This window comes from Enhydra lutris, unplaced genomic scaffold, assembly GCF_002288905.1.
Source record: "Enhydra lutris kenyoni isolate GAN:26980312 unplaced genomic scaffold, ASM228890v2 scaffoldscaffold1, whole genome shotgun sequence".
Taxonomy (NCBI): domain Eukaryota; kingdom Metazoa; phylum Chordata; class Mammalia; order Carnivora; family Mustelidae; genus Enhydra; species Enhydra lutris.
In genome coordinates this window covers 68964102-68985963 of record NW_019154085.1, presented here as the reverse complement: position 1 = coordinate 68985963, position 21862 = coordinate 68964102, and the positions used below count along the sequence as shown (strand labels likewise).

General features: G+C 43.3%; 1 protein-coding gene and 1 long non-coding RNA gene across 3 annotated transcripts in view; one reads left to right on the top strand and one right to left on the bottom strand.

Moving 5' to 3' along the window:
- LOC111144215 overlaps positions 1 to 4768 on the top strand; it is an 89020-nt gene extending 84252 nt beyond the window's left edge. Inside the window, exon 3 of the long non-coding RNA XR_002640373.1 lies at positions 3815 to 4768. This is a non-coding gene — a long non-coding RNA (uncharacterized LOC111144215). The remainder of the gene's footprint in view (positions 1 to 3814) is intronic.
- Positions 1801 to 21862, bottom strand: part of LOC111144193 (integrin subunit alpha 6) — a 78167-nt gene continuing 58105 nt past the window's right edge. The window contains exons 14-26 of one of the 2 annotated variants that reach the window (XM_022498410.1): positions 20301 to 20416; positions 19997 to 20186; positions 19798 to 19881; positions 19622 to 19701; positions 19391 to 19468; positions 19200 to 19302; positions 17675 to 17848; positions 16020 to 16118; positions 15578 to 15688; positions 15380 to 15478; positions 9636 to 9761; positions 6249 to 6374; positions 3747 to 3922 (exon numbers count right to left, since the gene is read on the bottom strand). In XM_022498410.1, coding sequence (XP_022354118.1) covers positions 6267 to 6374; positions 9636 to 9761; positions 15380 to 15478; positions 15578 to 15688; positions 16020 to 16118; positions 17675 to 17848; positions 19200 to 19302; positions 19391 to 19468; positions 19622 to 19701; positions 19798 to 19881; positions 19997 to 20186; positions 20301 to 20416 — 1368 coding nt within the window. In that variant the 3' untranslated portion in view covers positions 3747 to 3922; positions 6249 to 6266. Of the gene's footprint in view, positions 3923 to 6248; positions 6375 to 9635; positions 9762 to 15379; positions 15479 to 15577; positions 15689 to 16019; positions 16119 to 17674; positions 17849 to 19199; positions 19303 to 19390; positions 19469 to 19621; positions 19702 to 19797; positions 19882 to 19996; positions 20187 to 20300; positions 20417 to 21862 lie in introns of both variants that reach the window. The other variant, XM_022498401.1, reaches the window with a different exon arrangement.

Below are 21862 nucleotides of genomic sequence, written 5' to 3'. Positions count from 1 at the left end.
TAATTCACTTAGAGGGTTTAACCATGAATCCCTTTACAACTTTTCTTCTAGATTTCTTGGGGTCTGTTGGTTAACGTCTCGGTAGACCTGGCCTCAGCCACTGGTGTTCAGCACTTTCCCCCATCCTAACAGCTGGGCCAGATGCCTTTCAGAGTCCGCAAAACCTGTTTTTTAAAGTTACAGGAGAAAAAACACTCACTTGCCCTGTGCCCGTAAACAGGAACTAGTAGAAGAACAGAGACCTGCTGGTTTTTTTGTGGTAGTTCCTGTTTTGAGATCCTTCTTAGTTCATTTTCGTCATCTCTTTGAACCTTGCTTTTTCCTCAGTGGTTGAACCACGATTACATCCTACCCTTTGTTTTTTTTTTTTTTTAAGATTTTTTTTATTTATTTATTTGACAGAGAGAGATCACAAGTAGGCAGAGAGGCAGGCAGAGAGAGAGGAGGAAGCAGGCTCCCCGCCTAGCAGAAAGCCTGATGTGGGACTCAATCCCAGGACCCCAAGATCATGACCTGAGCCGAAGGCAGAGGCTTTAACCCACTGAACCACCCAGGTACCCCCTACCCTTTGGTTTTAAGGAACTGCCTTCAGCCATTTACTTTATGCTATGGCTCCTGATTGCAACTCTCATAACTTTGTTTTCTCAGCCTTCAGGTTGTACTTATCTGGAACCCAGGCACCTAGAGCATTTCACTCTTTTCTTCCTTTAAAACAGAACAGTCTATTAACCCTAATCTGTCTTCCCACATTGTCCTCTCATGAGGTCGTGTGCCAGGGGTCAGTTCTCATTACAATGTTGTCATGTAGGGTAGAAGGTTTGATCTTACCCTTACTTCCCTGGTCTGGACAATTTAAAGCATTACCACTTATATCTGCCCCACATTCCAGAACAGTCCCAGCCCCAAAGGCATGACCCAGTGGGAGATTGTGCAACCAGCAACAAAAGGTCAGTGTTTGTAAATGGATCCAAGGATATTCCGATTTATCTTCTACTGTCACTCCTAGGCATTCCTGTAGGATTTTTTTAAGAGGGAGAGGAAGGGATATAATCCTATCAAGTATTGCCATGATGTCCAGCGCAGGAAACCTACGCCATAGTCCAAGTACAGCCACGGACACTTGAACGATGATGGTGATTACAGATTGTAGTCATTAATCTGGGTAGGTCCAGGGGACTGTGAATAAAGGTTCACACTGGTCTGTCATTAGAAAGTACCCATCACATTTCTTTGGGTGGTAAAACCTGTCTGATCTTCAAAGAACCAAGATTCACTATATAATACTTAGTAGAAAACTATTATTTAATTTACTAGACAGATGATACATTTTACATTGGAAATTTATTCGGGACAGGGCATGCTATTTGCTATAATATTTGAGATCTCCATGCCTTAGTTTTGTATAGATTGTGATAATCTAGCTAAAGAAGGTTCATAAAATTGCTTATAAATCTAAACAGAAAACTTTGGTGAAGAAAATATTTTCAGGCCAGTCAGTTCTACCAAATCAGTCCTTGGTGATCAATAGTGCCACATTCAAACTGCTCTCACGTCCAAAATATCTTCTCGGAAGAGAGCAACTTTGCCACAAGAACTCTTACTCTTCGTGCCATGGTATCATTGCTAAACGACATCTCCCAGTTTGTAGGGATCTCAAATAAGGCCATCTTTCAGATCAGTTGATGTCAGTTGATATCAAAAGAAAATGAACAGTAGAGCCCGAAGGAAAAGAAGAAAACCTTCAAAGAAAATAAAATCTCAAAAACTTGAGTTAGCCTTCATTAAATAAAAACACAATTAGGTTATTTATAATTTTCGTTACATATATATAATGCTATGTTACTAAGCAATGAACACTTTCATAAAAAAATTTATTTCACACTTTTATACAAATATCCACAGGTATTTTCTAATCATAATTTTACAGTGCTACTTAGTATTAAAATGTATCAAATGCAAACAGACCCAGTGACTTGACTTGAGATGACGTTTTTAACAATGAACACCACTATGTTCCTTGTTGTTGGACCAGCCTTCCACCTCTTCCCTTTTAGGATATTCTTTGTTTTTTAACAAAGATATACAGACACTTTCAAAATATCAGCTCTGTGGCAACCTATAAAGCCAGTGCATTTGGTTACAAGGTACCTACCTAAACAAGAAACCTAGATTTCAAACACTGGTATGACCTGTTTTAGAGAAATTTTTGTAAACAAAGTATCATTTGTAAAACCATCTTTGTGAATGAAAGTCCCAAAGTACAATGAGAATAATGTCCTTAGTATCTTCAGAGCATACAATTTCTGTAAAGAAAAAAAACTCCAAAGCAACAATTTTGTTCCAACAAATTAGCACCTGTTTGCTATTATTCCCCATCTAACTTTACATTTTGAAGTACAGTAATTTTTAAAAATTCAAATTCCTATCTGTTCATTGTCTCTTGAATGAATAGAAATGTTTTCCTCCTCTGCCAGTTCATTTTTACAATTAAAACCATTGAAAACTGTAGTTAGCGCAGTCCCAAAGTAATGTGGGGGACTACAGATAGGGGAGGAGACAAAAAACAGAACACTGACTCACCGATTAAATGGTTCCAACATTTAAAAACATAAAAGCCGTGATGTTCTGACTTTCGGGATCAGATACTCAGTAGTCTCGCACTGGATCCGTCTGGACCCACCATAGGCACCAACCCTCTCAAGTCCGGACAGTACAGTGTGGGCAACAGGGCTTACACCGCATCCGAGTCCAGCAAACCAACCCATTATTTCCAAGAGTTCCTGAAAGTTACAGCACAAAGGGTGCAGGAGACCTCACACAGGGCTCTAAACTCGAAAATACGTGCTGTCCGATAAGAATTGAGCATCTCACGGTTAACTCCTCTTTCTGAAACAGTTTGATCTGGAAGAAGGGGGTGAGGGCTGTCAGGAAAGGAGATGTAATAACTTACAAAAGGATTTTTTTTTTTTTTGCACGAAATTCAAACCCATGACCTCCCATGTTCTAATTCTGATTGTTCAATCCAACTGGAAGGGTAAAGTGGAGAATCTTTGGCTGTCAATGACAAAACGGTTGTAAAAAAAAAAAAAAGAAAAAATAAATAGCATATACAAGTAAGTCTAAGTAGCATTCAAGTCTGTTGCACCTGTGTCTGAGCAGGAAGGGTGAAAGCTGTATGTTATCTGGTGGGAGGAGTGTTCACACGTCTAAGAAATGGGGACAGATGGCAGGATGGCAACACCACCTATTGCACATTGCACTGAAGGTAGCACCCTGAAGTGAAACACAGCTACCCGAGGGCACGGTCTGGTGCTGCCCACTGCTCCCTTGCAGCTCTCCGGTCCTAGGGGAGGGAGGCGTGCAGAGGCAGTGCCAACGAGCGCGGCCGGCCTGTCAGCGCAGTGACCGTGACCGGTGCCATCTTCAGCTATGCTAGGGGGAGTACAGGGCGCGAGCACCGCAGGGGAGGCCCTACCGGGGCCCAGGCAAGTCAGCCACACCAAAAACAAAGGCAACCCGGAAAGTTAAATTAAGGCAGTTAAAGAAAACTCCATTCCAACAGTCTTAAATTTGGCTGTGCCAGACCAGAGAGCCCCAGGCTACACATCAGCGTCCACAGTGAAAACTGTCCAAGTTCGTACTGGGCATAGTCTGTCTGAAATTAATATTCAGGGATCAAACAGTCTCGCAAGTCCACTTAGATGTCGGAGTTGGGCGGGGAAGAGCAGTTTGGGTACTGGGAAGCTTTTTTTGGCCCCTCTTAGGAGTAGCTTTCATTTTCATTCCACCTTGTGATCCACTGTTTTTTTTCAAGGTTATCGATGTATTTTTCATCTTTGATCTCCCGCTCTTCCTTCCGGATCCTCACAGCATGGTATCGGGGAACGCTATCGTCGTACCTGGAGCGTTTAAAGAATCCGCACTGATCAAGGGGAGAGAGAAGCAGAAACGAATTAAGGATTGCAAGAAAAGCAAGTGCACAAAATGGGAATGTCTAAGCTTTCTGTTCAGCTACGCCTACCTCTGGACAAAGGGAAAAAAATGGTTTAAGAAGGAACAAGCAGGTTGAAAAGACAACAGCCATTGGGGATAAGCGTAGGAGAAGACAGCTGTAAAACTAGAAGGAAAGTCCGTTTTTTCCATCTTGTCTTTACATTTTATAACAATGTAGTAAGCTACCTCTTTACTAACAATTTCAGAGCTCTGGAACAGTGCTTCCATTTTTTATAATCACAATACTCTGCTAAAAAGATCTCAATTTTAGACTAGATGTTAAAGAACAATCTTTTTAAAGGCCACGAACTAAAGATTATTTTGTGTCCTTGTCTCACAAAATGAAATCAAATCACCAATATTTTTACAGATTACTATTTGACTATGCCAGTGTTCAAATGAGTCATTTTAAGGACTTTCTCTCCTCCGAGGCTAAGTACACATCTCTCATGAGCTATAAGGTAATTTACATTGTGTGAATTTCCTGTTGTGCTTCCAAATTTAAGCTGTTTCATTAAATCATGTAGTAACTGTGTCCTATAATAAAATGAATCAGGTACTGCAAAGAACTTGAGGAAAGTATGCCATTAAATTTCAGAGCACCCCTATTTTTTTTTTCAGAAGACATTTACACTTATTTATGAATACATTTTTTATTCATTTTTTAAAAAATATTCAATCTGATCCAAATTAGATTTTTATGGAGAACATATCAGGAAAATTTTTAATCAAACTGAAATTTTTAAATGAATAAAATATGTTTCATGGAAAAGATGTGTTTTGATTTAAAAATGCAGCTAGGAGGAGGATGAGGAAGATACTTGGAATGGTTAATGTGTATCATGTGATAGGAACAGAACATTTATGTTGAATGAGGTTATAAAAATGTCATGGGGCGGGGGCACCTGGGTGGCTCAGTGGGTTAAGCCTCTGCCTTTGGCGCTAGGTGATGATCTCAGGGTTCTGGGATCGAGCCCCGCATCGGGCTCTCTGCTCGGCAGGGAGCCTGCTTCCTCCTCTCTCTCTCTCTGCCTCTCTGCCTACTGTGATCTCTGTCAAATAAATAAATAAAGTCTTTAAAAAAAAAAAATGTCATGGGGCAAAGTAAAATTAGATTCCGTCATCACTAAATCATTGGGAAAAATGGACCAAGAAGTTTTGTTGTAAGGCCATTTCCACATTGGACTCCTTTATTATTTTGTGCAAAAAGCCAAAATACCTATTGCAAAATGTGGCTCTTGCTTCATTTTAAAAGAGGAGGAAGTCAAGGGTGGTATGTAGAACTGAAATGGAAAGGTTGGGATTCATCATGACAGTGTCATGGAAAGGGATTATAGGAATAATTCCATCCCCTCGTGCCCACATAAATGGAAAAAGGAATTACCACCAATTCCTGTTTCCATGGATTTACAAACAAGGGAAGCAAAACACGAACTTAAAACCAACCAAGACCCAAAGTTGAATAAGATCTCTAGGAACATGAAACAAGGTCAAACTCCATTACAACATATTGAAACCATAACTGTCCAGAGCATTTTTATATTAGAATTTTGTATAATGAAGGTCACTTGGTAAAGAGTGATCTTCTGAAATTGGCCATCGTGTCCACCAGGTCAACACATTCATAGTTTGTTGTAGTGGTCTTTGACCCGTAGTAGATATGCAGGAAAAGGAAGTCGCATGCTTAGCGAGCATAAAACAATTTCTGAGCAACAAAAGCATTCCAAGCCTTCCCCCATCACTTTATAGCAAGATCAGAAAGGACAGTAAGGAAGCCTTCTCAAGAGAAACACAATGTTTCCAACATGCAACAGGTTAATTAGGCAGTCAACACAAGCTTCTATCTGTGGAAAATCCCAAAGTGGACAAGAAATCTGCAGTGATTTCTTATTCACCTTTGAAATTCCAAGTGGGATGCTATATACTGGGTTGACAACACATGGCAAACTGGGCTCCTAGGGAGGTCCAATGCCTCCTTTTGTGTGTACATAGAGTCCAATCATCTTCATTGCTGTGGGTGACGTTTAACAACACAAAATAACTCACCTGCAACAAAAGATTCTTTGTGCATTTCTAAAACACAAACAAAACTGAGCTTTCAAGTGAAATAAAACAAATCAAAGCAAGGCAAGCCAGTGTGGACATTTGGAAACATCTGTTAATGGGACACACACAGCAAGCTGTTGCTCTTAAAGTTAGCCACCACAACCATAGCGGGTCCCACAGCTAGCAATGAAAAAACATTGATCAATTACCACAGAAGTAGATCAATACTATGCATCAGAAGTAAGCCTCTCTTTATCAGACGGCTGAGCATGGATCTCAGCCTTGTGATAGGTGGCATCATAATGATCTTTCTTATTTCTCTTGAAGAAACCACACTATAAGGAAGCAAGGTATTTAGTCAGTTTTACAGTTTTGTGTATGAGAGAGAAACAAAAGAAAAATCTCAGATTGTAACCTGTTTTCTAGTTATAGCTTGTTACGAAGAGACCACTTATGGATCAACCAATAATAGCTTGTTACAAAGAGACCACTTAGGGATCAACCAGAAGTGAATAGCCGCCAAACCGACCTGATTACCATGGGTCTCTGGTCTGATACTTAAACCGGATGACATTAATTCGCTAATTGGTTTTTCCATCTGTAACCAACATCCGGAGGACCAAAAAAATCATCCTAAAAGGAAAATCGTATATCCGTCTGATTGTAGCTTTGGGTGGTTTCTTCATGCAGGAGAATATGAACTCTAAAATAGGCAAAAGATTGACTTCTGCAGTTTTTCTGCGACAAAGAAGTACACAGAGATTTAGCATAAATCCAAATAAAATAGATATGGCATTTTTCTGCCTTTCACAGGAAGTTTCATGGAACAACTGCTCTGTACTTGAGGACTTTGTATTTGTGGGTAAATCGTAATATAAATTTGAATACACCATCATGAAAGAACGACAGCTGTCATGTTCCCAAATTTTACCCCACCAGGTAACTGTTAAGTGGTAGGAACTGTGCTCCTCAGGTTAGGTCACTCTCAATCAACACAGAGATGTAATTCCCCTTTTTACTATAATTTCCTTCATTCGACGAGGGGAGGACCTTTTCTATTTACTTGTTTGTAAGGCTGTGGAACTACCCTTTGGAATCAGCTTGGTCAAATAAGTCTGCCCTCCTGGAAAACTCTGCTTCCTAGTCTGGCCACTCCTTAAAGTGAAAATCTAGATGTTTCATATGGCATGGGAACTACATGTGGGTATTCAAAGTTAAATCAAAAATACCTTCGTGGCAACAGCCACATGCCAAGTGCTCAGTAGCCACATGTGTCCCGCTGGCTAGTGCAGCTTCATAACGGCTCCATTATCCTAGTTTCACCCTTTATCTTGATGTCTACTTGTGACTCCCTCCATCTAATACACAGTGAACACACCCGGCCAACTTGCAGTAACACATGCAGGTCAATAGGGAACCAAGTGTCCTCGTCCTGCTTCCGGCCTGGCAGCATTCTTACCCTCCACAGGCATGAGCATCCTTGTTGGCAAAATGAAGGTGACCAGACCAGCCTGAAGGAAGGACTTTCCTCTTTACCTCCGAACAAAACCCTGTGCACCATCCAGGTATTTAAAGCAGATAACATCAGGGGCGCCCGGGTGGCTCAGTTGGTAAGTGTCTGCCTTCGACCCAGGTGATAATCTCGGGGTCTGGGGATCGAGTCCGCATCAGGCTCCCTGCTCGGCGAGGAGCCTGCTTTTCCCTCTCCCACGACCCCTGCTTGTATTCCCTCTCTCACTGTCTCTCTCTCTCTCTGTCAAATAAATAAATAAAGCACATAACATCAGAATGACTCTGGCTGAAGCGGGGATATTGGCCCTAGCTGCACCACCTAGCTTAATCTTGGCACCTACGTGGATGTGCAAAACCCAGTTTAATGGCCACTGTACTGGAGTCCTTTCTGGCCCTTAAGCTCCATGATTTTAATACATGAAAAGGCATCGTTCATTTTAAGAAAGAAGAGTATCAGTAAAGTAATAAAAGTGGTCTTCGTGTAGGGTTCATAGGAGGTTGATTAGGGTTCACTTGTGAGTTCTGGATACCTTAGAGCTACAAACAACCCATGAGATTATATAGTCCAGTCCACTCACTAAAAAGTGAAAGCAAACCAGTGCCCCAGGAAGATGAAATGATTTGCCTAAAATTATAGAGCTTGGGTGTTTTTTAATTCTAACCCCATAGCTATGTCTCACCCTCATTAAACACTGCCAGTAGGACCTGCTCTGAAGAAGACTATCCTTGTGACCGCCTCCAAAAAGCACACAAAAGCCATCCTCAAATACTAAATTTCAAACTCAGTTTTTGATACCAGAATAATTTTCAGAGCATCTCTTACGGCTGGCTGTGCTGACCAGAGAAACCGGCTGTCTGGAGGGGATGTCAACGGTAAAACTGGCCAGTACCCAATGCAGGGAGGAGTCTTGGTGTGAGCAGTCACCAACCTCTGAATCACACATTTGGAGAACACCAGAAAACTCACTCAGACTGGTAAAAGGCAGTTGCTTGGAAAAATAACATACAAAAAAAAAAAAAATCCCCAATATTTGAAAGTGACAGTATCTGAATCTTTGTCAATTATACTCTTGGATCCAAGGGAAAGGATAAAGATGGTCTAATCCTAGAGATTGTTGGTAGAGGTTTATAATCATTTAATTCAAAATCCTCTGGACCAGACAGGTGTGGAAATCTAGAATTTGGGCATTTTAGAAAAGTAATATGCTGCATGCATAAAACTACTCTAAGCAAAACTATTAGTTTCACAGCAGAACCATTAAATAAAGGATAAAGAATACAAATAGCTTCTCATCACATGGTGTCCAGTTCTGCGGCCAAATAAGTCATTATGAACTTTCAGCTTTCAGAGTTTTCTGCAGAGTTGTCGATAAGGGACTGTGAACCTTCATTAGTCACTCAGAATAATCCAAACTCTATGGGTCATAATCTTTGCCAACAAAAGTATGCATCCATCTCATACATACGTTTTTATAATATAGACTGTTTATTGGCAGAAATCCAGGAGAAGGTACTAATTTTACTTGCAGGACCAAATTCTAATGAAGAATGTCCTATTAAACCCGGATCTTGTTTGAGAGAGGCAGTTGAGGACCCCCTTGCAATGGAGTTATGAATTTTTGTTTTTCTGTTCCTAATCTAGTTGCAGCTGTCACAAGCCCCCATGGCTACCGTGAACATTTCTTTACAAAAGTTGAAATTAACAAGGATACAAGTTCAGATTAATGTGACAGCCAATAATTTGGCTTCGATTCAGAATCTTAGATAAAGAAAATGCTGAAGTGGTAATGTTTTTTAAATTGGTATTTGCCAAACATGCTAAGTTATGTGATAAACACCAGAATTTATTTAAGAAACTCCTTATAATATACAAATACTTTTGAATTTCAGGTATGAGGAAATATACAGGTCTTCATCATAAAATTCTCAAGTGTGCTTCACGTTTGCAAAGTTTCATAATGAAATGTTGAGAAAAGGGAAGCAATACAAAGGAATATACAGATTCTATCAGTGTAAATTCACTCTTTTAAAAAGCAAGAGATAAAAATTAGGTCGTTAGAACTCAAATGCCAAATAGGACTTACCTTCCATAGTATAAACACTAAGAGAGCCAGCATCAGGATCCCAGCGAGGATAGCCACTAGGATAATCCACCACGGTATTCCTGAATACTGAGCGACGGTCTTGGAGGGAAACACAGTCACACGAATCTATGGGGCATAAAAGCAAGCGCCACTGTAAGGCAGGTGAGAATACCAGGAGTTTATAGTTCCAAGTCTGCTTCTAGACACATTTTGAACAATGCAGCCTGTGGAGGAACGAGATGCCTTTCTGATGTGAGATCTTTTCCCAGAACTGGAAAATGCTGGACTGTGTTTTGACAAAGTTATTATTATTATTGGTAACTCATCTTTTTTAAACTTTTATATTGAATCAAAGTAATTGTGTAATAAAGCACTTTTTTTCATCTCCAAGATTCAACAATCGTCAACATACAGCCCATCTTGCTTCATCTGTATAACCTGGTATCTTGTTGAGAACAATCACCTTCCCTTTTCGTTTTCAGTAGTGGAAATAAAGGGGCCATTTTTTGTAGAATTAACTTATATTCCTCACTTGGACTTTAAAGATCTTGTGAAAAATAAAAACAGGGACGGAGCTGCAGTGCTGATACCACGGTAACTTCCCTTTAGGATGTCTAATGAAGGACCGTCAGGCACAAGAGGATTTCCTTAAACGGCCTGGTGCATGCTCTCCGACAGTGTATTTGGACAGAGCAGACCCTTTCAGAGGTGACTTCAAGCTGTAAACAGTAGCTGATGAGAAGCCTAAGCTCTAGACATTTGATAGTTGGCAAATATCAATTAAACAGAAGTGGGGTTTATTCAGAAATCTAAAAAGTTGCTTCTGGCAATTTGCAACAACTCGGTTCTGTGCCTTTAGTGGATTTCCATAATTCCAGGAGACTATTTTTCAAAGCTCCTGAAAGACCTGGTGTTTGCTACAAATAGGATTTCATAAGCTAATAGATTAGAGAGCTTCCAGTTTGAAGTTTCTGGTATTTCTGACTTAAGAGAATGTAAAGTGAAGGATAAACAAAAAGTGCGAGCCATTAAGTTCTGAGAAGTGGTTTCAGTCCAGTACTGTTAGTCCCGGATGCTGCCTAAAAAGGCTTCCATGTCTGCCTACATTCTGCTTTGATTAACAAAGTCTTCACTAAAATACTTCCTTTTCTACTTATACTAGAAAACAGCTTCTCAACTCATCTGACTTTAGAATATACTTTGAAGCAAGAGAACTGCTTTTCTTGGAACATTTAAGAGCGAAGAAGTCCCTTTTCAGCCTGTTCTACTGACTCTAACACCTTTATCAGCTACTGTGTTTCCTGTTAGGCTCTCAGTGAGGTTTGGCCCAAACTGCCAACCAGCCCTACCCCTGGGGAAGGGGTGCCCCATGGCTCACTTCCCCTCACCTCCCTTCCCCCGACAGGCACCCCAGCTTTAACCTAGAACCCTTTCTTGAGATGACTAGGTCTAGCACAGGGGCGTCCACGAAATGGGAAGAACAGTGGAAACAGTGATAAAAGAGGGCACTTGGGATCAGTAAGCCTCCCTACTGTGAACCCAAACAAAACCACTAATGAGCCAGCTCCGTATCACTTATTCTGCCGATCTAGTAGAAGGAAGCATAGAGTACTTCCTGGGGGCAAGGGGACAACCTGGAAGGGCCATCCTCATTTTTAAGCCTAAGCTCTGTTAAACCTGGAAGTGGAGAGCGGAGAATGGTCCATGGCAGGGGAATCAGCTTTTATAATCAGACTGTGTACCAGAGCCTTTCAAATGGCTGGTAATAGGGAAAACCATTCCTATAAATGGCAGCAATCCAAAAGTATGAGGTGGGGGATGGGGGGGGGGACTGTGTATGGAAATCCAGCTGGGAGATCTAGCCCCAAGTCTGGCTACCATTCAAACCAGATTTGGGAGCCTTTTAGAACAACTCACTGGGCATCAAAGACAGAGGACTGAAGCCAGGGGCAGAGCCACACACTTAAAGGGCAGATGGGCTCTGCAAACCCAGGCTGGGTTTAAGGCCACACTGTAGTCCAGGAAGGGGAGGAAGGCCAGTCAGCTGAGATTTTGTTTCCTCAAACTGTCAACTAAAGTTTTGTTCCTGTAGGATGGTCATTCTCCAGCAGGGACTGGGAATAAAGGGGGATGGAACCTCAGAATCGGGTCAGGGGAGGCCAACCGTGACCAAGTGCCCAGAGCTCTGGGAAGCCTGGTCACATCTTGCCACGGCAGCTGTTGTTAATGGACAGTGACAGGTTGAGGTGAGTAGCAATTACTCCCAACTCCAAAAACAATCTGGGGGGGAGGGGATTTAAAATCTAGGCATTTCCATAGGGATGACCTATGCATGTGAACCTCATCCGTCATGTGCCCATGAAGGGGAAATGGGGCCAAAGCTCTGCTGATGAATCAGTGCGATCATGAGTGAGCAGGGCTTACCCCTCATTCACTTGCTCGCCGCCAGAATTGTTGCCCTGAATCACTCTAACGTCATACCCTCTATTCTTACTGCACATCAGTGTAAGAAATCACTCCGTGAAGGTATTTTCATGTCTTTCACAAAACTATGTTAAAGACCTCATTCCCTTAGTGAGTGTTCCTCTTATCAGAAACTCATCTTATTAAAAGGATCCATATCTCAAATTCTCCAAATTTAGAGCCGAAAGAAGAAAATCACATTGCCCTAAAGAACGCTGTGTCTTTTACCTACCATATTTTCTCTTATCTCTGGCATCCAGAAACAGATACTCTTTTCCAAATTCCTTAGGAATGAAGTGGGGGATATAGAAATACAACCAATAAACAATTCCTTCCTCAGCTCAATTCAACAATTATCTCCTGGTTCACCGTGAATCATGAAATTCTTAACAGTTCACAAGGCGTATCTTATTACTTCTGCTTCTCTATCATTTGTGCAGGGAAGGCACACAGTGTGTCCTTAGTAAGTGCTTGTAAACTGGATGGATTTCACTGGGGCTAAAATGTAACCATTTTATCTGGTTTAGCTAGGAGACCAGTTCTATTGGACTTTGTTCTAACAATGTGTTAAAATTTTCATATTAAGAAGTGAACACAAAACTCTTAAAATTGGTTGGGTTATAAAGGAAACAAAAAGGGTTATTTTCTTCTCTTTTAAAGCCAGGAGTAGAGTAAGAGCAAGGGGAAGTTTTAATATGAAGACCAAAAGATAAGGCTGAATAACCCCACCTCCTCGCTTCTCTCTCCAAAGAAAGATGATCTTCGGCTGGAAAGGACAGAGGAACCAAGATAAAGACACAACTGAAACCCACAATAAGTGAGGGAATAAGAAAGGAAAGCATTGTAACACTTGAATTAAGCTTAAATCTTTAGGCCCAAAAAAAGTACACTTTAAAATACTGAAGAAACCTGTAGGGAGGACATGGGAGCTGTTGTCGCTCAGAAATCAGTCAATAGAAGAGGTACCAGAAGACTAGAGGCAAGAAAATGTCTCTCTTTTCAAAATAAATGCACTCTAGATATAAGACATTAATCCACTCACATACCTACCAATTATTAAACCAAGGAGGATCATAGCAGGGATCCCAATTCCTGTGAGCAGGCATGAGCTCTCCAAGCCCCAACATCAAAGGCCCAAGAGAACCTCACTTTCCTGTGTGACCCAGCCGCTAGACTGGTTACCAGCACCCCAGTTCCATCACCTTCCAGCCAACAAGAGCACCCGAGGAGGACTTAGGAGCCCACCATCTGGTCTCCCCTCCACATGTCTGCCAGTCCTGTGACCCTGAAGGAGAGAGAACCTTCCTTGGATTGTTTTCTCATCTGAATTTGAGATGTGGGGACTTACAGAGTTAAGAACAGGAGCCCTGAAACCAGACGGATTTACAGGTTTCCATACAGGAAACTAGCATCCCATGCTGTGCCTGCTTCCTTTTTTGGAAAATGAGTCCATCTACCTCGTCATTCTGAGGTTTACATGACTACACACAGATAAAAAGTCCAGTAAACTGTAGACATTTTATTAATGCGCTATTAATGTCTGTCCCTTCCTGTCCCTTCCCTCTTGAGAGTGTGGTGTTCTTCCAGCTCTTAAATACCCAGTGATTCTCCAGGTTGTCAGTTTCAAGTTACAGAACACTATGACCACTGCCTAAGTCAGAGGGGCAGAGAAGAGCTTCTCAGGGAGGCTCTGGCTTGGGTGACGATCCCTTATGATGCCTTATTGGTAAGAGGCGGGGAGGTGGGCTGGAGTAGCAGGCAGAGAGCATCTAAGGCTAGGTGACCAGATGTCATGGTTAAGTCTGGACCGGTCCTGATTTTTAACCCTTGTCCCAGCATCCCGCCCAGGTTAGCATTTGCTCCAGACAAATGTCTTCAGGTGTGGATGATAGATTTGAACAGCCAGGGATCGCTGTCTTCAGGAACCAGTGCTCAGGAGGCTCACTGCACTTTCAGCCAGCTCAATGTCCGAAGCCAGAGCACGTCCATAGGGACATCAGGAGATCAGCTGGAGAACAGTAAGTGACCACCTTTCTCTCCATTCAGTCTCTTTTGCAAAATATTCTGGCACATGACATGCAGGCATTGGATCTCAAGAGCATGACACAAGGCCCTTTGGGCTCCAGACCACCCCCAACAAGGAACCCTTCCCAGTGTGCCCCCACCACCACTGGTCCCAGTTCTGGTCAGTATTTTCTCAACTGCCTGGATGAGGACAGAGAAGCTGTGCTTCTCAGCTTTGAAAATGATAAAGCTCGCAGCAGAAGAAAGCTCAGAGAGGGCAAATGGTCAAGACTCAGCACTACTTTGTGAACTGAAACAATGGGCCACAAACAATCCACCCAAAATGTGAGGTTTACATTTAAAGGCATGCATTTAGAATTTTTAAAAATTGCTCAAGGATGGGATATGGGAGCTATCGCTTGACAACACATCCTGTTGAAAACACTTGCAAATTTCAGCAGAACAGAAACACAGCTGCTGGAAGTACAAACACAATCTTCTGTGTACACTGGAAAAACCAAGTCTTAGGCTGCCTGAGAGCAGTGTGGAGCCGCTGTGTCTGGAGGGAAGGACCTCAGGGCGAGCCAAACTAGGCAGATCATGCATCCGTGCTCTGCCCACCCAGGAGTAACACTGCCCAACTAGGGCCAGCCCAGGAAGGAGAGCACCTGGCCTGACGGGTACCTGAAGGGCTGGAGGCTTTGCTCTGAATAGAATGAGAGACCCATCCCAGGGCCATGCCAGTTTCCTTCCGTTATTCCAAAGGCTACTACGTGGCTGAGAAAGAGAACTTATTTGGGGTTTATCCCAAGGGGCATATCCAGGAACTGACTTTTTAATATTCAACCCTGCGTTCATATAGAAAGAGATCTTTTCTACTAACTATAGCTGGCCACACATGCCATGAGCAACTCCATAAAGTGGTGGTTTCCATCCCTGGGGACACTGCAACAGTGGCTATGGCATCAGGGACAGCAGAAAACCTGGGGCTTCTACAGAGGTGGGAGGTGCACCCTTTCTTTCACGGGCCCAGCAGCTCTCAAATCTACCATGTGCCCTGCAGAACTGGAGGCCCTACGCGCACTTCTTTTCCCAGTGATTCTGTTACAGTGCAGCGTGGAGTGGTAGCCCCTTCAGGCATGGTCGGACTTCTCCCGACTGGGAGTCACAGTGGCGTGGGGGAAAGAATGCCCACATGGCGTGTCCTCAGGCTGTGGGCGCCCGGTGGAGGCGGCCTGCCGGGCTCTGAGCTGTGTGAAGGTGGGGAAGCCGCTCACCTGAGTGCCTGCGTTTGGCAGCTTGATGTTCTCAGCAGTGGCGGCCACATCGATGGAAGCCCGCACGAGAATGTCCAAGTAGTTCATTTTGGAATATTCCTGTTCGGAGACAAAGTTAGCAAATGCGTCAAGGAAGTGAGAAACGTTCTAAGAGATGGCAAATGATTTCCAGGGGACAGCCTCATGGCAGGGCCAAACCTCTAGAAACGTGCTGTTCCATAACCTTGAGCGCAGAACAACAGAAGCCTTGCTGTCCAGCCCTCGCAGCGGGCAGCTGATGTTCACGCACTTCACGTTCGTGCTGCAGTTCTGGAGAGAAAAGGATGGTAGTTAAAATCCAACAGACTGGGGGCCCAGGTGGCTCAGTCGTTAAGTGCCTGCCTTCGGCTCAGGTCATGATCCCAGGGTTCTGGGATCGAGCCCCGCATCAGGCTCCCTGCTTACCAGGGAGAGTGCTTCTCCCTCTCCCACTCCCCCTGCTTGTGTTCCCTCTCTTGTTGTGTCTCTGTCAAATAAATAAATAAAATCTTTAAAAACAAAAGTAAAACAAAAAATTAAAATAAAATAAAATCCAACACTATGGGGAAGACCTTCCTGCCACGATCTTGTCCAATAGTCACGGTTATTGAAAAATACTTACAAGGGTTTGATATTTTCTTTCAGCAAATAACGAAAATTTTCGGCTATCATCTATCTGTTTTTCAGCAATTTCCCGTTTTCTTCTTGAGTTGTGAGACTCCTGAAAAGAAATTATATCCAAAACAGTTCTACTGAATGTAACAGTCACTACTGCTTAGACCTCTTGGGCACCCTCCCAAATGAGGCCAAACTCACATCATCAACAATTAATAGTTCCCCATCTCCTGTCACCAAAGCCACAGAAATAAGTGTAAAATCTACACATGTTCCAATCTCGTTGCAAGTTCATTGACTGAAGTAGTTTATTTTCACTCTGACTTTAAAACTCAGGCGAAGAGAAAGCAGGCTTTCTTTGCTCTTCTGTCTCCTCACCAAACTGAGCAGCCTGAGACCAGGCATCAAATCTCATCCCTACGTCCCTAGTGCCCAGCTTGGTAACTAACGCATGGTAAAAAGTCAGCACATCTTGAATAAATAAATGACACCGACAAACGGAAAAAAGCAAAAGAACTGGTATGTGACTTATTCAGAGTAGAGTCCTGAAAACCAATCCACATAAGGAGTTTTAAGATAGCATTTTCCTTAAGATGGATTAAGAGTCACGGACCATCTCGTTTTTCAGATGATGAACAGAAGATCCTTCTAGAAGCTGCCAACAGTGAACACGGAGCTCACCGTCACTTAAACAGAGGAGCTCCCTCACTGCGATCTACTGAAAGTCAGCCCTCAACACAAGGATTAAAAACAGAAGAAAAGAAACAGACACACGGTAAGGAAGCAGATGGTCACACTGGAGCATACGGTAAACCAGGACTGTCAGCGTGCAGCAGCACATGCAGTCACGAGTATAGGCTTTGAAAACAGAGCAGAGCTCGGATGCAGAATCAGCCTCATAACGGCTGAGTGATTCTTAAAACGTTAATCTCTCTGAATCTCTCTTCTCTGATCTGTGAAATGGTAGGAATAAGAAAAAATACCTCAAAGGACTATCAAGGGGATGAAATGAGAAAAAGCAAATAAAATGTTTATTTTAGCACAGTGCCTGAGACACAATCAACACTTGATAAATATTTACTATTTTAAAAAATAAGAATGAGGGACACCTGGGTGGCTCAGTCAGTTGAGTGTCTGCCTTTGGCTCAGGTCATGATCCTGGGGCCCTGGGATCGAGCCCCATGTCGGCTCCCTGCTCAGCGGGGAGTGTGCTTCTCCTGCTCCCTCTGTGTACTTGCTCTCTCTCTCCCTCTCATAAATAAATCTTTTTAAAAAATAAGTAAGAATGAAAGCTTTGAAGGTTTCTTGCTAACTAACATGCCAATCTCTTCTATAATGAGTTTGGTTCTATGGGGGGTGAACACTGACTGGCCCACCCCAGACGCACATCCCAGTCCTGTTTATAGGTCATACTGGGTCTAAAACTCCAGAAACATCATTTCCTTCAACAAGCCCTGGGTCAGACTGATGTGCCATCATGGCAGCTGATCAGCAGAAATCCTCAGCCTGACTTGGTTATTCAACTATGACAGAAGATGTGACACCAGAGAAGAAGTCAGCACACCACTATGTCACTTTTCCTCAGGAAATTAAGGATTTTTTCCCCCACAGAAGTTTGCTTTCCTTATATGCGCTACAGAGATGAAGGGTAAATCGATGTACCTTTAGGTTCAGGAAGTTTATTTCATTTCGTGGCTCACAAGCAATCTTTTCCAATCCTTTGGATTCTACTTTCACTAAATAAAGCAACCATTTGCCGTTGCTAATTTCTTTTGGCCACTGGATGTTCAAAGTTGCCGTGCCAAGGTTTTTAAGAGGTTTCCCCAAGTTAATTACCTGTAAGAAAATAACACGTATTATATCCCCATGTAATTCTCTCACTCTAAAATTAAGTAGCCACTCCTGCGGCCAGGAAGAAAAAGCATGACCCTACGATGAAAAGTACAGGCTCCAGAGCTGGACTGCAGAGAGCCCGGCGCCCACAGCAGAGATGCAGGCCTAGGAAAGGTCAGAGACAGAGGACTGCTCCTTCAACCCAGCAACTCCTGTGAGCAAGAGAATCTGCCTTGTTTGATATGCCATGCTCCCGACAGGGAAGGTCACAGGGGTCTGGGAGTCGCTCTATAACCTCCCAGGCCCTGCAGAGGAGTGTGGCCGGTGGCAGCGCGCCAGCAACCTGCTTCTAGGAAGCCCCTCCTTATGCCAAAATGAAGCCACCTCAGTCCACTACCACAAGGGAGGGCAGGGGAGGGGGGTTGGGTAGCAACCGAGAGCAGGAATAAAACCACTACAAAGGCAGGAGTTCAAGCCGGGAACAGAACAGCTTCCTAAGCAGAAGCCAAATGAGGAGTGAGCTCTGTGTGTGGGGCAGGACCGCTGTGGCACCCAGGGCCGCCTATGTCAGCCATAACCATGCAGGCGTCCTCACCTCCGCTGCCACCACCTATCCCAGCTGTGTCTACAATGCTGAGAGAGACCCTGAGCAGAACTCAGCCCCCCATCCTGCTGGAGTCAGGGGTGGGCACATTCTTGCCATCTCAGACCACGGCCACTGTGCTGTCTAGGCTGATTTGAGCCACGCAGACCCAAACCCACAGATGAGTCACGAGCCCCCTCCGCACCATGCCCTCCTGTCCACCCAACCGGACTGAGAGTCGCTGTGATTCTTGCTTAGAAATGCTTCAGAGCAAGCAGGAGTGTTCCTCACCAGCACCGGCCTTGTAAAATGTGAGGGAACATAAACCACGTGCCGTAAGAGAGAGGACCTCACAACGGAAGAAAGAAATCCCAACACGGTCTAAAGAAATCCCAACACCCAGATATCAACTATTTTGAGATTTGTGTGTTACAGACAGACTCTGGGGAGAGAGAGGGGGCGGGGTATTCCTTTGTCCCTACATTGCTTATACACGAAAACTAAACTGGATTTTGAACAAGTCCCATGTCGAATGATAGTTGTGTTCTCCATTCTGAAGGACAAAACTTCTACTGTAAGCTGGTATGTGACATAAACATTGGTGAACTCACTTTTAACTGAGGATTTATCATGCTTATTTATTTTTATTAATGTTGCTATTACATATTAAAGCTACATATCCACATTAAAATTACATTACATATATTAACATATACAGTAGATGTTCGCCTTTGATATATAGAATAAAAAAGACTAACTGCTGAAACTTACCCTGAACTCATACTCTATTAAACTTCCCACCTCGTCTTCAGACTTCATTGCTTGCTCACCAACAACTGTACCTCCAAAATACACCTGGGAAGGTTTGGCAACTCTGTTAAATTAAAAAAACACCAGTTTTAGTGAGGATTGTAAACGGTTCTTTTAAACACTGATTTGTTATGCTAAACACAAACACTTACCCAGAGACCGATAAAAGCAGTTCAATAACCACTTTTGCTGTAGCTGTAATTGAAGCCAAATTATCTTGATTGCTTGTTCTGAAAATGAAAAGGAAACAATAGGGTTTCATTTTAACAGTCAGTTTTCTCATTACAATTACACTCCTTTTATGAGTCAAAAGCAGAGCCAATTCATAACGGGCTGTGTTTTCATGAAATAATTCTGAATGGAAAGGCTGAAGCAATTCTTACGTTTCCAACTTCAGATTAATATCCAGATCCGTGGTGTCAAAGGTGACCTCGGTTGTGCTTAAAATCAAATAAAAAGTCACCTGAAAAACAGAAACAGACATTAACACAGACCAAGCGTGTCGACCCTGTAATGGCACCAGACATGGCACAATGTGGGATGGGAAGGCATCACCTACACTGGAATTTCTTTTGAAAGGATTTCCAAGCTCACAGTCCGCTTGCGAGCCATTTTGATTGGCAACACAACTCAGCTGCTTCTCCTGTAACAGAAAAACAGGAGATTACCCTCCATGCTTGCCCCCCCTCGACACCCTGAGTCCCCCCCCCCCCCCCCCGGCTGGGTTGTTTGCTCCCAGCGGCTGTGAAACCACTTACAGGGAAAGCCCGCAGTTCTCGGTATGCCGAGTAAGTCAGAGTGTCAGGGAAAGTGGCCACAAGCTTTGCTTCGTGAGCGTCGTCTCCGTCTTTTGCGGGGTCCCTCGGATCGGAAGGGCTGTTGGTCACGGTTATTTCCAAAGCAATGTCCTTCTGGTCTTTTAGAACTAGTTCTGGTACACCTTTTTGACTATAAAACACATACACATACGCACAAAAACAAAAATGACAAAGACCTCAGGATGTTTTCAGTAACCCACTGCAAAGTCAGTCATTTTTGCCAGGATGACAGAGTGATTCTTACATTGGTAAATAAGAAAATTTGTCTTGATTTCCTTCTCGGGTACAAAACTTATATTCTAGTTTAAGGTTGCTGTTACATACATTGTCGTCTCCACATCCCTCTTTTAAGAAGTGCACCTGTAGGAGAACAAAACCATTGTTGTTTTGTTTTGGAAATTATTTTTAATTTTTTAATGTAAATTCAAATTAAGTGACATATAATGTATTATTTGTTTCAGAAGTACAGGTCTGTGATTCATCAGTCTTACAGAACACCCAGTGCTCCTTACATCACGTGCCCTCCTTAATGTCCATCACCCAGTTACCCGATCCCTCCACCCACCACCCCTCCAGCAACCGTCAGTTTGTTTCTGAAGATTAGAGTCTCTTAGGGTTTGTCTCTCTCTGGTGAAAACAAAACCATCACAGTTCTTGCCGTTGGGGACTGCAACAGTGACTGGCTGTTTCCATACACCCCTGTCCCTGTGCGAAAATTACCAAAGCAGAAGCTTCAACTATACTCAGCTGTGCACCCAGTGCCTTTCAGGGAACCGTCTTTAAACTCTGTCCTTGAACAGAGCGGTGCTGTAAGAACACGCTGACCAGGCCCCTGAGGTGTAGTGACGAGCATGAGCCCAGCAGCCACACAGCTCCGCCTTCCAAACTGGCTCTGCCACGCACTTAGCCGTGGGGCTCTGGGCAAGTCACTTAACCTTTCAGACTCCAAGGGATGTCCCTGGTGATATGTGGATGCCACCGGCCGACTTTTTAGGGATAATGTAAGAAGTGCCAGTAGTAGTGATGATGCTACCTAACACGTGTGATTACTTATTTTAACTCCATTAATCCTCACAACAGACCATGAGGATACGGTCATGGGCTCTGTTGAACAGAAGAGGAAACAGTCTGAGGTGAAGAAAACAAATGGCACAGCGCTAATGGGTGCTTCACAATCACACTGATAAATAAATAGTGGGAAAACCGTCTCCTTGCTTGTTGTATTCAACATGACTACAGAGCTGGGAACATCCACAAGAAACAGTCATGTGAGAAGCAGTAACATCCAAAGTCTATGAAAAAGTATGCAAAAGTACAAGGAACTACACTTTGTGACGATAAAGACAGTGTGCAGACTGAGGCACCATGTCCTAGGTCTGAACCAGCAAGTACTCGCTTCTGAGAGGCTTTGTCAGGGGGCCACCAGAACCAAGAGCCACACGGTGGACGCTGTGGCACCGGCTGGATTTTGACGGCAGGTGCACAACGCCAAATCCAGACGCCACAGCTCCCCCGCCCTTTCTCACACCTCAGCCACCTTAAACCCCAGCATATAGGTCCCCCTCGTAGGAGGCATACAGCAGGCCGTGTCACAGAAATGGTCTTCCTAAGACTACACAGGCTACTTTAGCCATGAAGTTACTATTTCATGGCCTTGCTGAATTTCATATTCCTTGATTTTAACGTCCGGACTAACAAGTTTATTTTCTACATTTTAATGTCCTCAATGGTACAGAGCACTGTCCTCAAAAATACAGAGCGCTGTATTTTTCTCCATACGGCCAGAGGAGAAACTGGATGTGAGAA